Source organism: Chiroxiphia lanceolata, chromosome 2, assembly GCF_009829145.1.
Source record: "Chiroxiphia lanceolata isolate bChiLan1 chromosome 2, bChiLan1.pri, whole genome shotgun sequence".
In the NCBI taxonomy this organism is placed as follows: domain Eukaryota; kingdom Metazoa; phylum Chordata; class Aves; order Passeriformes; family Pipridae; genus Chiroxiphia; species Chiroxiphia lanceolata.
The window spans coordinates 52599323-52612739 of NC_045638.1; the positions used below are offsets into that span (position 1 = coordinate 52599323).

The 13417-nt window shown below is 37.1% G+C and overlaps 1 protein-coding gene across 6 annotated transcripts in view; it reads right to left on the reverse strand.

Moving 5' to 3' along the window:
• Nucleotides 1–13417, reverse strand: part of PIBF1 (progesterone immunomodulatory binding factor 1) — a 112848-nt gene that overhangs the window by 98915 nt on the left and 516 nt on the right. For 4 of the 6 annotated variants that reach the window (XM_032678392.1, XM_032678391.1, XM_032678388.1 and 1 more), the window contains exons 1-6: nucleotides 13260–13354; nucleotides 13029–13117; nucleotides 11980–12283; nucleotides 11045–11145; nucleotides 8615–8813; nucleotides 4640–4759 (exon numbers count right to left, since the gene is read on the reverse strand). In XM_032678392.1, the coding sequence (XP_032534283.1) occupies nucleotides 4640–4759; nucleotides 8615–8813; nucleotides 11045–11145; nucleotides 11980–12231 (672 nt within the window). In that variant the 5' untranslated portion in view covers nucleotides 12232–12283; nucleotides 13029–13117; nucleotides 13260–13354. Of the gene's footprint in view, nucleotides 1–4639; nucleotides 4760–8614; nucleotides 8814–11044; nucleotides 11146–11979; nucleotides 12284–13028; nucleotides 13118–13259; nucleotides 13355–13417 lie in introns of those variants that run through there. The other 2 variants (XM_032678389.1, XM_032678390.1) reach the window with 2 other exon arrangements.

The following is a 13417-nucleotide window of genomic DNA, read 5'->3' on the forward strand; positions in this document are numbered from 1 at the left end:
AAAGAAGTGGTGTCAGGGGGCTGGGGAAGTGTTCTAGACTGCAGTCTTTAAATCTGAGGGATCACAGTCCTTCTGGAGTACCAAGAACAGCCGCAGTTTTCTAACATTCAGATACATCTAGTGCCAACTGATCCTTTGAGTGCAAAAGCTTGGTTTATTCTCTGAAGACTATAGACGGGCTTTTCCTCCAGCTGGAAAATATTATCAGAGAGCAAACTGTTAGTTATGTCTAGCAAAACTTGACAGCTACTAATCCTGATTCAGAGACAAAGCCTTAGAAGAGATCTCTGTCCTACACATAACCAGCTTTCTCTTTAGGCTTACCATAGGTTTTAGATACTGTCATACTATAAATTTTATTCCAAGTCCTGAAGACAACTTTACAGAAAAAATAACTGAGGAAAGGAAACCCTGATAAATCTGTATCAAGACCAAATTCCAGGAAAACACTGCCAAGAAACTCCTAGCCAGAAGAAGAAAGCAATACTTAATCTTCTAAAGCTATAAAGAAAAGCAAGGTTTCCTTCCTAGACTCTCTCTCAGTCTTGAGAGCAACTCATGAGTAGTAAATTACATCTGTTTGAGGGAAGGTTCTGACCACTCTGGAAGCAAACAACTCTGAAAATAGTAAACTGATGTTCTGCATGGGAACACACACATCAGAAGCTGGTTTTGTTTCTGGGAAGCTCCTGGTAATACACCACTATAGCTGGACTTCCTTTTCTATCTGTACCTCCTAAGGTGGTGGTACCAACATTACTGAAACTTGAAGTACTAAGCACTGTAAAAGGAGGACTACAACGAGCCTGTACTACACACTGAGTAACAAGTCAGTCAGCACTGCAATACAAGAGCATCATTTTACCAGTTCCACTGCCTCCTCCCGGTCTGTGGCTGCTGTACCTAGAATCAGATGCAACAATTGTGCATAGAGAGCCATTAACTTAGCAGCTGTACAGCAGAACCACTTATACTTACCACTGTGAAAACAGAAAGTGGCAACAAATATCTTTTGACACTAGCTGTGTTTATCAGACTATGTTCCAGTGCTAGAAACCAGTCTTCACACACTATTTTCTGCTACCAGTTGTTAGAAGCAGCTCCTTGCCCGGCTGGGTCTGTGTTACAGATTCAGCAGCCTTTGATTAAGTGCTAAGAGCAGCCACACACGGTCAACAAGAAAAATTTACAAAGTCAAGAGTTTTAGTGGTCTCACTTTTCAGCACACTAAGAACTAAATGAGTGCTAACAGAGGCTAACACACACTTAGGACCTCCTGCCCCTTCTGAACAAACAAAATATATTTTCATACACCTTGAGTACAAATAAAGGTGACAAACATTCAGAAGATGTGTTTCATGCCCTAAAGTCAGAAATAAAAGTTTTTCTAATACAAATGAATTAATGAATTGCCTAGAGATAAAGAACAAGTGGATTTATCAAGTCTTAGAAGATTAGTTTCTAGAAGGCTACAACGATAATTCAATTTTTACAGAATCAAGCTTCCTATCTGGTACAGCTGCTTATAAGCTCAGTTGGCTGAGAGGCCACAATATCAGGCCACTGCACTCACAAGGTCAGGCCAGGTCTGTTGTGCCAAAACCAAGTATGATTGGTTTCTGTTTGGTATGGTTCCCTTCCACCCTCCAGAAAAAAAAAAAAATTAAAAAATAGCACTATGTAGCAAAAAAAGATTTAATGGGTTTGAATACCTGATTTTATATAACTAATACTGAGCCAGAATACTGGCTCATCATGACAGCATTCAGAGCATAAAACTAGTCTGCTTTATTTTCTCACAAAACAGTATATACAGGCTCATGATAGAGAAAACAAAATAAATTAAGTCTCTTACATTCACACTATGAAACAAGAAGACTAAAATTACAGCTCATCTCCCTTGACCAAATTAAAGGAATGCAGCCATCCTGTCACAAAAAAACAGAACTGATGTCAGGCAATGGTTGTCTTATTTGATGAATTCATTTCACATTTAAACTTTCCTAGAGTTGACTTAACATATTAAGATAAGTTTGAAATTTCCTTCAAACTTTTTCAATTCTTTGTTGGCTAGATAGACTTTCCTATGAGCCTAGAACTAATTCTCTGGGTGAATATTTACATGCATAGAACTTACTGATACCCAGACAGTCAGCCATGAACAATCAGAAAAGCCAGCAAAATCCCCCTTCCCTAAGCCATTAGTAGTTAATAGAAAGATTTGGGGTAAACATATTTTTTGTTCTTTCCGTGTTCCACAAAGAGGGAAAAATCCCATGTTGAAACTCATTAGGAAGAGCCTTAATTATCTGCAACAGTAGAAAAAAAAAAGGAATGCTTATTGTAGAAAGTGGTTTATTCTCACACAGAAAAAAACCCAAAAAACCCAATTATCTTAACTTCAATGATTTTGTATTTCAAATGTCTGTATTATTAGTTCCTAAAGAAGCTTTAAACTCAGAATAGACACTTTGTTGATAAGCCATGTAGAAAACAGAAATATTGCAGGGGTTGGAGAAAACTTAAGGAATGGAAACCCAGAAGAAGGTTTCAAAGAGTATAAATTATTAAATGACAGGCAAGAAACTTAAGTAACCATGTTTCACGTACCTGGAAAAAAAGAATGATTGAAATACCAAAAAAAACCCCAAAAAACACTTCCAGTAAAGAAGAGTATAAGAGCTTAGGTAAGGCTATTAACAAAAATTTATTTCCTACTGATAAATTTCCTTGCAATAACGTTTGACCTTATTGAAGGAGCTCAAATAAATAAGTTACTCCAGCAGTACCCCTTGAAATCACTTCTTCATAAACTGCAAGAGATGGTAGGCATGCCAGCTTCAGTGGACCAAGTACATTACAGATTCTAAAGTACATTTACATATCAATGATGCTCCTCTTCACTTAATATCTGTAACAGCCTGAGGTGCCTTGTTACAGTGACACCAAGTCACAGGGTCAAATCTGAACTTGCCAGAATCAAACTACAGAGGTTCTTAAAAATACCTCATATCAGGTCACTTTTCATTAAATACCCAAACCACACCATTGCTATGTGTAACATATAGGATAAAGATTTGGGTTTGGGTGGTTTTTTTGTACCTATTGAAGAACTGTACTAAGTGATCTTATCTGAAACTTGAGAATTTTGTGACATTTCAACATCTGGATCTCTTCCCTGATTTTTTTTTCCTAGAGAGTTATTAATTTTTACTAATTGCCTCTCACTTTAAGCATGTAAATAGAGTATAGGCATTTAAAGAAGCACCTCAGTTCAACATAGGCAACATTTCAGTGTTTCTTTTGCAGAGATAAAAGCAAAGCACAGCACATTTCAAACTTGGAAAAACGGATCAATGGGAAAGGTGGATACTGCCACCATGTGGTGTAAAAAGAACAAAACTGGAAGTTTCTGTATTAAAGGTCAATGTACCGAGAAAATTGTTTCTAGCACAACTTTAATTATTGTTATCTACTGTCTTGTTAATTTGCTTCGGCAAAAATTAATATAGATGTCAGTCAAATCTCAGAAGGCTAAATCCTTCTGAATAATTTTATTAAATCAGAGCATATTAAATGTACAATGAAGGAAAATGCTTATGTAAGACAAAATGAACAGGATTAATTTAATCTCAGTTATGACCAGAGATATTACAAAATAATGCTGAACCACATAAATGCACACATTTTATTGGCTACTTTTTCTAATTCAATCAAAAAGAGAAATTAAAATAATTTCACAAGATAATCTTATGTAAATAATTTCTCATACACTTGCTTATTCCGTAAGTAAATTTCAGAGGCAGAAAAAGGTGATAAATAAAAAAATATTCTCAGAAGTAGTAAAATGACAGTGGCATTTAAAGTCCCTGATAGCCAAGACTTTGATAAATATACTACGGGTACCTAAAACTATGTTATCCCAACTCCACATTTATGTGGAACTAAGCTAAAACACAAATTACCCTGGCTATATACATGCTAAAAATACTATAAATACCTTAAAAACAACATTATTCTTATACTGTTTCAACTCCTTTGCTCTTTGAAAATAAAAATTAAATATATTTATATCATTTGTTTCTCTACTTCTGGTGTTTAACCTTTACTTGAAATCAAATTATCTTTCTCTTTAGTACAGAAATAAATAGGAAAATTAAAATATAAAAAGTTGAAAAGCATAGCGAAGAAAATGCAACCACAAAGAATTATTAAAAATCCGTTTTTATATCATTAATATAAAAGGTGAAGCAAATTACTACCAAGACATCACATCTCAAAAACTATACACTGAATCATCATGGTGTCTTCGCCTGCTGCTGGGTGGATCTCCTGTCTCAGCTTCCCCACCTTGAACCTTGCCCTCAGAAAGCACCAGACAGCTGGTAAGAGAGTACCCTGAACAGTCTCATGAGTACATCTTGCAGGGTAGCCATGGCATAAAATTAGCTATTATACAGAAATGTATATACCATGTTTCTCCTTTCCCTCCCTTCCTCCCTCTCTGCCCTCTTCTCCCCCCAGTAGTTTTTATATAGGAAAAAAGCTTCTATATCTTGAATAATGATTTGGAGAATGAGGTTTTCACAATATACATATTTACACAGTTTCTTAACTGAGATAACTCAGAAGTACAGACCTCTGTCAGAGACTTCAGTTGGGATTTGTACCCACTTAGTTCTTCTGTTAGACTCCCCTTTTTCATCTGTAGATCATTTAGCTCTTTTCGTAAGGAATGGACTACTTCATAAAATCGGACCTAGAAGAACAAGATATATATTCAAAATTGAGACTAACAGAATTGCAATTGCAAGATTATAATCCTAAAAACAAATCAGCTCAACATTTTATGGTAATAATTCACCAAGTTATTTCTAGAGCACGACAGAAACCTGGCTGGGGAGTTGGGATGCGGTGAAGGAAACGTTACAGCAAAACCAGCATCTTTCTTCAACCTTTGACAGCATCAGCTAAGAAATAATCAAAATATGTTCGGCACTGAACAAAAGAGAAGAATAAAGGTAAAGATTACATTGCTGTTCAACTAAGGCAGGTCCAAGTCAGGCTTCCCAAATAAAAAAAGAAAATAAAAAAAAGGTTGCTAATAAACCACATGGCCCCATACACTTATTTGTGCCAAACCTAGAGCCTATTTGATTAACAATGTAAAAAGAGAAAAAACCAAACCCAAACAAACCAAAAACCTATTTAGCAATAACCAACTTAACTCGCTAACGTCCCCCAAGCTAACATAAATTTTTATGAGGTGTGTAGAAATGGTGAGAGATTAATTTTTGTTTTCTGCCAGTTCAGTGTGCTGAATTTGCACCAAGAAAAATGCAAGAGCCAGTGCAGGAAAGCAGGAACAGCACATAACCAGGAAGAACTGTGACACACACACCCCCCCCACACACACCTTCAGCAGTAATATCTTGCTATATGGATTCAGCTGCATCAGGCAACTAGGTCTCTGAAAGACTTGACTCTGCTAAATTGAGACCAAAAAATCCTTGTAAAAGGATTAAAAATATATTAAAATCTGCAACACATACTCTGCTCTCTTCCCCCACTTTATTAACAGGCATATTAAGTGTCACATCCATAAAACTTTTTCAGAACATTTCTACTGACCAAGAAAAAATAGACTAGAAAATACAGTAGTAAAACCACAAAGTCAGTAGTAAAAAGCAAAAAGAGACAAAACAAAAAAGAAAGCTTTTTTGGTATACACCACCCCACACATACAGAGAGGTTATTACTCTCAGATTAACTTAATACCTTAAAATATTGGTTTTGGGGGATGGTGGAAAGAATAGTTAATTAGGCACTGTTTTCATGCAAAAGCCTACTGCATACCCTCCATCACTAATGCTTTGTTTGATATATGATTAAAGAATACAAGCAAGAAAGCACAAATAAAGTGACCATTCAATAGCAACATGTCCTACACTTCCATGCAGAAGGAAGCCAGGTCTCGGTTTTGCTACCTGTAAGTAGCAGAAGACAAAGAAAAGTTTCAGGTGTATTTCATGTAATTGACAGCATACAATTCTAAAAACACAGAAGCCATGGAAATTTGTCATGTAAACATAGATGTAGTTTGCTTTATACAATAAGGCAAGTGTGCAACATGACTGGAAAATGAGGATTTGTAGTTTTAACTGCAGCATCTGATGATTCAATTGGTCATTCTTAATACAAAAAAATAACCTTGATTATCACTAATTGGTAACCATTTAAATCATTGTGTTTTTTTCACACCTGCTTTTCCAGTAAGCTCTTGTATTTTTACTGCAACTGCCCTAGGAAACTTAACTTATGCTATCATACCACATTTACTTCTCAAACCACAACCACCTTAAAACAGATTTCCCAGTAGAAACCAAGATATCATGGGATACAGGTATCAAGAATAAATGTATTTGCACAGCCCTCCCAAGAAAAGATAATTACATGGTAACAAGAAAGTGTAAATGAATGCAGCAGATGGGGGTGAGGCTGTAGCAGAAATTCAAGTGTTACTGTTATTTAGCTAGTTTGATGACCAATAAACATTCATGTAACTCAATAGTCAAAGCAGACATTGCCTCTTGCCAACTCAATAGAGCAGAAAGAAATTACTGGAAATGAGATTTCCAAAACATATCTTAGAAATTACAGGTTTATATCAATGTGCTATAAGCAAAGAGTTACTATTTTCCTGGCAATTTTTAAAAAACTCTTTGCATGTGCCCACCACGTTTTAGGGAAAACTAGAATTAACCTAAAAATAGGTGGGTGCAGAGGATGAAAAAGTTGGCTTCTGTTAAATGAAGTTATGTGAAAGCAGTTGGATCAGTTAACTGCATTCTTAGACAAACAGCAACTGAGCTGCAGTTAGCAAAGTGATACAACTGAAAGACACAGCAATTAAAATAAGATCAAACAGAATTTGCAGATACTGTTTTTAAACACCTTGCTACAATTTTTTATTTTTTTTTTATGACAGAATACACAAGAGGTTCACTTTACTGAACAAACTGAACTGGTGCTTGGCAGCCAAAATACTTAATGGCCTGAAGTATTATAAAATTTTGCATACACTGCTTCTAAAAAAAAAATCACTCTTTTAAGTGGTAAAAAAAAAAGTCTGAAAAATCTGAATTTTTACTTTTAAATTAAAAAACCAGAAAAGTATGATTTTCAGAGAAAGATGCTTAAAACATAATTTTTCAGTTGTCATCATTAAATATTACCTAGTCCTTGTTCTAACATGTCATTACTCCACCCTTTTGTGGAAAAACAGTAAAAAACATCTCACATTTGCTTTAATTCCAGTATTTTAAACTTGAAATATCTCTATATACAAAATCTCCATTTAAGCTCTTCCTGCTGTTTGTCCATTATACCAGGTTTCAAACAAAGTCTAAGCATTGTATACATGTTTACTTCTATCCTGAAAATTGTAAGACAGTATTTTATAAATGATTAAAAAAAAAAAGTCTGAAAATTTCTTGCTCAAGTTGTCTAAGGAGGACCCTTTCTTGCCAAGGAAAATTTTACCCTAATATCAGTAGACTATACTGTTAGTCTGGAGCCAGAAATTTTAAATGCCTGAGAAAGAGAAAATTCTTCCTTAGGCAAGCAAAGCAGAAAACAACATTCCTTTCAACATCCTTTACCTAGCTGTCAGAAGCCAAATGGATGTACAGACAGGATAAGCAAAACAGTCCTGTAGCCACCCAGCATCTGCATCAGCTGAATAATTCAAAGTAAAGATAAAAAACCACCAAGTTTAACTGATACTTTCAGGTTCACACTAATCCTCTTGCCAAGAGAAGCAGCAGCAAACAGCATTTTACCACATCTTTAGAATGCCTTCTCCGGGGGAAAAAAAAAATAAAATCAGCCAAAAAAAGTCACTTCTTCAAAAGAAAAACGTGACATGTCAAGAAGAAAGGGGTTTCACTGAACACATAAGTAGCAGAGTTTTTGGCACAGACATAAGTAGCATTTACTTGTTGAACACAAAAGGAAAAGAAAGGTAGGTTAAGAGTAGAGGGTGGCTGCTACTCATCTCTCCCACTTCATATCTTTTTGAGACCCCCCCCTTCTACTCACAATCTAAGCACCCTAATTGTGCTGTGACAGCTTCACTTAGAGCAGCTGACAAGGTTACTAACTCCTGGTATCTGTCCTGCCTGGCTACATAGTCTTTTGTACCGTCAATCAGCTCCCGAAGTCCCGAACTTCCTGCACGCCAATTTCAAGTAAGCTGACGCAGATTTCCACTTCTGTTAAAAATATTGCTTTTTCAACCATTGTGGTGTGGGAATCAACAAACACCCCTCAAATACTTCTGCAGAGGGCAGTAGGTACAGTAGACATCTAGGGGGTAATAATGAGGAAGGGCCCAAGCCCTTCCTGCTGCTTTCAAAAGTCCAAGTTTTGGAACTTCTCAAAAGAGACTTTTGCAAGATCATCCTTTAGATAAGAATGACAATTTAAGGTACAATCAATTTATAGCTTGTGGTGGGTTAACCCTGCCCAGCAGCCAAGCACCTATATGCCTGCTCACCTACTTGCAGCAAGGATACAGCCTATATTTTAAACTAATACAAAGCAAAATACTCACAGAAACATATTCAGAGATAGAAAGCTGATCTTCAGGAAGAGACTTTAACTTCTCATAGCAATCATCTGTTAATTCCAAATCTCTCAAGCTATGACGGATATTTCCAGCCCTCTCCCTCAACTGATGATTTGTTTCTTCCAGCTGCTTCTGTCTCAATAAAAGAGTTTCCATTTCTTGTTTCATTAGAGCCTGATGTTTTCTTCATGATTGATTTGAAAACATTTGAAAAAAGAAGACATTAAGTAGTGAGTAACACAAGTGACAAAGCTTCGAATACCCTGGCAAAGGAGTGAGTTGTGTTCATTTTGCAAAGGGGAAAATTTACACAGCTTAGTTAACTAGCACAAGTGTATACCACCATGGTTACACTAACATATCAGACACAGCATATATAAAAAATCAGGAACTTTATAGTCACTGACAACACAAAGCTGAATCTGAGAAGTGACAATCTCCACATATGCTGACTTGAATTTATAAATAAATCTTAATTTACCAATCGAAAGGTTAAAACACCAAAAAGCAGAAAACATTTCCACAAAATCCCCAAGGAACTACTATATCACCAAATAAAGTAATAGTAACTTCAACCTGTGTTTTATCAAGTTTCAGCACATGGATGCTCATGGTCTGTTTCACACACAACCCTTCATTTTCTAACAAGTGTAACATACAAAGTTGGGGTCCTTTTAAAAAAACCAACCAACAAACAAACCAAACACCATTACATTAAAACAAGTAACCTCACTTCCAGCCTTAAAACACCACCACTACTATTATCACCAGTGACAAGGTATTATACAGCAAGAGAAACTGCACATCACTTAATGATGCTTCAAAGTGTTTAGTTTATTTTATTCAAATCATAGAATCATAGAATGTTAAGGGGTTGGAATGGACTTTTAAAGGTCATCCAAGTCCCAGTCTCCCCTGCCATGGACAGGGACACCTCCCACTAGACCATGTTGCTCAGAGCCCCACCCAACCTGTCTTTGAACACTGCCAGAGATGGGGCATCCACAATCTCCCTGGGCAACCTGTTCCAGTGTCTCACCACCCTCGCTGTAAATAATTTCTTCCTAATATCTAACCTAAATTTCCCTTCTTTCAATTTCTACCCCTTACTCTTTGTCCTATTACAACAGTTCTTGACAAGGAGTCTCTCTCTGGCTTCTCTGTAGGCCCCCTTCAGATACTGAAAGGTTGCTATGAGGTCTCCACACAACCTTCAAATCAAAGATGACTGACCTACTTTTTTGGAGCTATAACCTACTTTTTTTAGCTATAACGCTTGAAAACATATCCAAATGAAATAATTTTTTACAACACAGTCATTCCTGCACTATTTTAGAAGTAATATAAAAAAATACTAGCTAATACTACAAGGTGACATCTGCCCCACTGGTTTAAAAAAGACAACAGAAAGTCTGAGCAAATCAGCCACACGAGGATGTATTCTTTAATGTGTACAATTCTACAAAATGAGGATGAAAATTGAAGTAAAAGACTGTCAAGAAAACTAATGGAAAGACTGGGGAAAGGAAAGTAGTTCAACTTTTTTATGCCTATTAATAACAGTTTGCACATCAGTACATTTTTACTGAGTACTCGAGATAACTCAAGTATGGCCAATATAAAAATATTCCACTGTGGTGGAACTAAGCATACAGAGTGACAGACGTTTTTCTGACACAAACAGCTGCTCTTAGCTGAAAAACTCTGCTGTAACTAATCTCAGGTCTGGCTTCACATCCCTAAATCTGTTCTAGCCTTACTAAAGAATGTGATTTTGAATTAGGCATATTTGTAAGCTGGTGCACCCTTTACTGTAACATAAGACTATGTAAATAATGCTCTTCTTTCACAGGTGTTTTAAAACATTTAATTGACAAAGCAGTTTGGAGAAGCCTTCTAGTCAGTCTATTTTTCAGCTACAGATTAACTAAAAATATTTCAGAAAACTAGGATAGAAAGTGAGTTTCTACATCATCAACTGCAAGCATTTCTGACAAATCTGCAATCTTGACTGGAAATGCTAAACATTATTCCCTTACCTTTCCCAAGTCATCTACACTACAGTTACTAAAAATTCAGTTTAAACTGATGAAAATTCTGCTCCCTCTGCCTACTCCTTTTGCTCTTTATTGGTTTTAAGAACATTTTTATTCTTCTTTCCTATTAAATGTTGAATCAAGGTAACAATAAAATCAAACCCACAAACTTCAGCCAGTGAGAGGTGAATTCAAATTTACTTATATGTAAATTAAATATGCAAATTACATATTTAGAATGAAAATACTAATATAATCTGCAAAAGAAATCCTACTCCTGCAATTAATAATTATCTGCTTCCATTAATAACTTATTTATACAAATTTAAATTAATTAATGGACGGTAAGATGAAGTTCTTAATTTTACTTCCATCATACCTAGCATCTTCTTGCTGTAATGCCAACTGACTATCCAGTTGTAAAGACAACAGCTGCTTTTGATGGATTGCATCATTAAGCTTCTCTTCTAGTTCCTCGATCTAAATATAAAGTATAAAATGAAGAAAAGTTACCTTAGTAATTTTTAAAAAATATTTTACGAAAAAGAACAGCTTGAGAGAAAAAAGTGAAGAGCCCAATGTTGTGGGAAGTGCAACAATGACTGTCTAACAAAACCTCTAAATATGTTAAGGCTTCATTGAATATGATACGGATTTTGTCCCAATGAAATAAAAATAAAAAAAGACTTAGCTCTTAATTAGGGCTTTTTCAACCAAATATCTACTTGTACAATGACTTTCAAATTAGGCTTAAACTCAGAACAGCAAGCCAATGAAAGCCACAGTAGCTTGTAAAAATGAACTGCATGTAAATGTGGCAAAGCTTTTATGCCTTTCTTAATTTCATGCATCTTACAGGAAGCTGTGCACAACAAAATCTACTATTAGCATGTTGGTATATTCTAGCCACATCTTTATTAACAGATCATTAAATTGTATTCAGATCACTTTTCTAGAATTCCACAAGTTCATGTTCAAAGCCCTATTAAGCTGCTAACATCAGCGACAAAATTATTCTTCATTTCTGAAAGGAAGCAGGTGTTTTTCCTTTGTATTTAGAAAAGGTAGAACCAATTAGATCACACCTCATTTATTTATAATGACTTGGATAAGTCAGCTAAGTTTCCTATATCTTTGTTTCCTTTTCTTCTCATTAAAGAACCCAAACAAAACCCAAAGAAAACCACCAAACCATCTAAGCAGGCTTCCATCATGCAATTCAAAGAAATTTTTTCAGAACAGAAGTTTCTGCCATACTCTAAAAGCAACAAAATCAACAAAAGATTATACAATGAAAGGAGAAACACTCCTTACCTTGGTCAAATATTCCACTTTCAAGTTGTCAATCATCAAGTTTCTTTGAGATAATTCTATTTTAAGCAGTTGAAGGTTATGGAGCAACTCCTTCCGTTCAATCAGCTGCTTAGTGATTTTTACAGTACCTTCTTTCTCTTCAGAGGAAGAAACATCATCAGTTGGCATTGTGGTTTCTAAGCTAATATCTTCAGATTCCAAGGAGCTAGAAATGTTTACTTTCTTGGTTTCCTTAGAGCTTTCTTGCGACATTTTCTTCCACTATTTGCAAAGCTGGTTTTAAGCTATAGTTTGAGATGAGCCCCTTGAAGAGTTAACAGCAAGAATCAAAACAAATGAAAGGCATTATGTCGTTATGAAAAATTAACCAGTTAAACTAGACCACTAATCAAGTAATGCTCCTCAGCATTGCTATTTATTTTTTTTTCACCTGAGAAAAACATATTGACAAGCTCTGAAGAGGGTAGTTGCCTAAGGACTCTCTTGTTAAACAACTATTAACAAGGGTTTTGACCACAATAAGTTAAATACCAGTGTGAATCTAGCTTACTAGTATGATAAATAAAGATGTGTAAGCTGTCAGAAGTGCATGCACCAAAAACTCAGGAGACCCATGAGGCATATACTACCTAAGAGAACATCCCGTAAGAGGCATAACCAGACTTTCCAGATAAAAGGGTAAAGGAATACTTTGATCACGGAATCACTTAGGTTGGAAAAGATCTCTGAGACCATCGAGTCCAACCTATGACCGAACAGCATCTTGTCAACTAAACGTGGCACTCAGTGCCACATCCAGTCTTCCCTTAAACACCTTCGGGGACGGTGAGTCCACCACCTCCCTGGACAGTCCATTTCGATGTCTAATCATCCTTTCTGTGAAGAAATTTCTCCTAATGTCCAACTTAAGCCTCCCCTGGCGCAGCTTAAGACTGTGTCCTCTCGGCCTGTCCTTACTTGCCTGGGAGAAGAGGCCGACCCCTACACCGCTACACGCTCCTTTCAAACACTGATTGCCTTCCCAGCAGCAGTAGCTGCACTGTTCTTACCAGGCTGGTTGACCCAGCAGCCACACGGACTTTTACAATCCCCAAGCACAGACCACGGTTGTTTCTCACACACGGCGCTGCTCAGAGCCCTGTCGAGAGAGGAGACGCCGCGCTCAGAGCCTGGGCAGCGACAGCGGGGCTGCTCCCCGCGGGGGCTCTCCGGGGCCACAACCCTCCCTTCCCCACGGCAGGCGGGGGCGGTTCAGGAAGGGGGGATGCTGTTCTGCCCACCGGATGCCCCGAGCTGCAGAGCGGTAACTGCGGAGGGGCGTTGACCCAGCCCGGTGGGTCCCCGGGGCAGCCCCCGCACACCCCGACCGGCGGCGGCGGCGGCTGCGGAAACACGCGCGCGCGCGCTTCCGCCTCCCCTCAGCGCGGCGGGGGCGGGG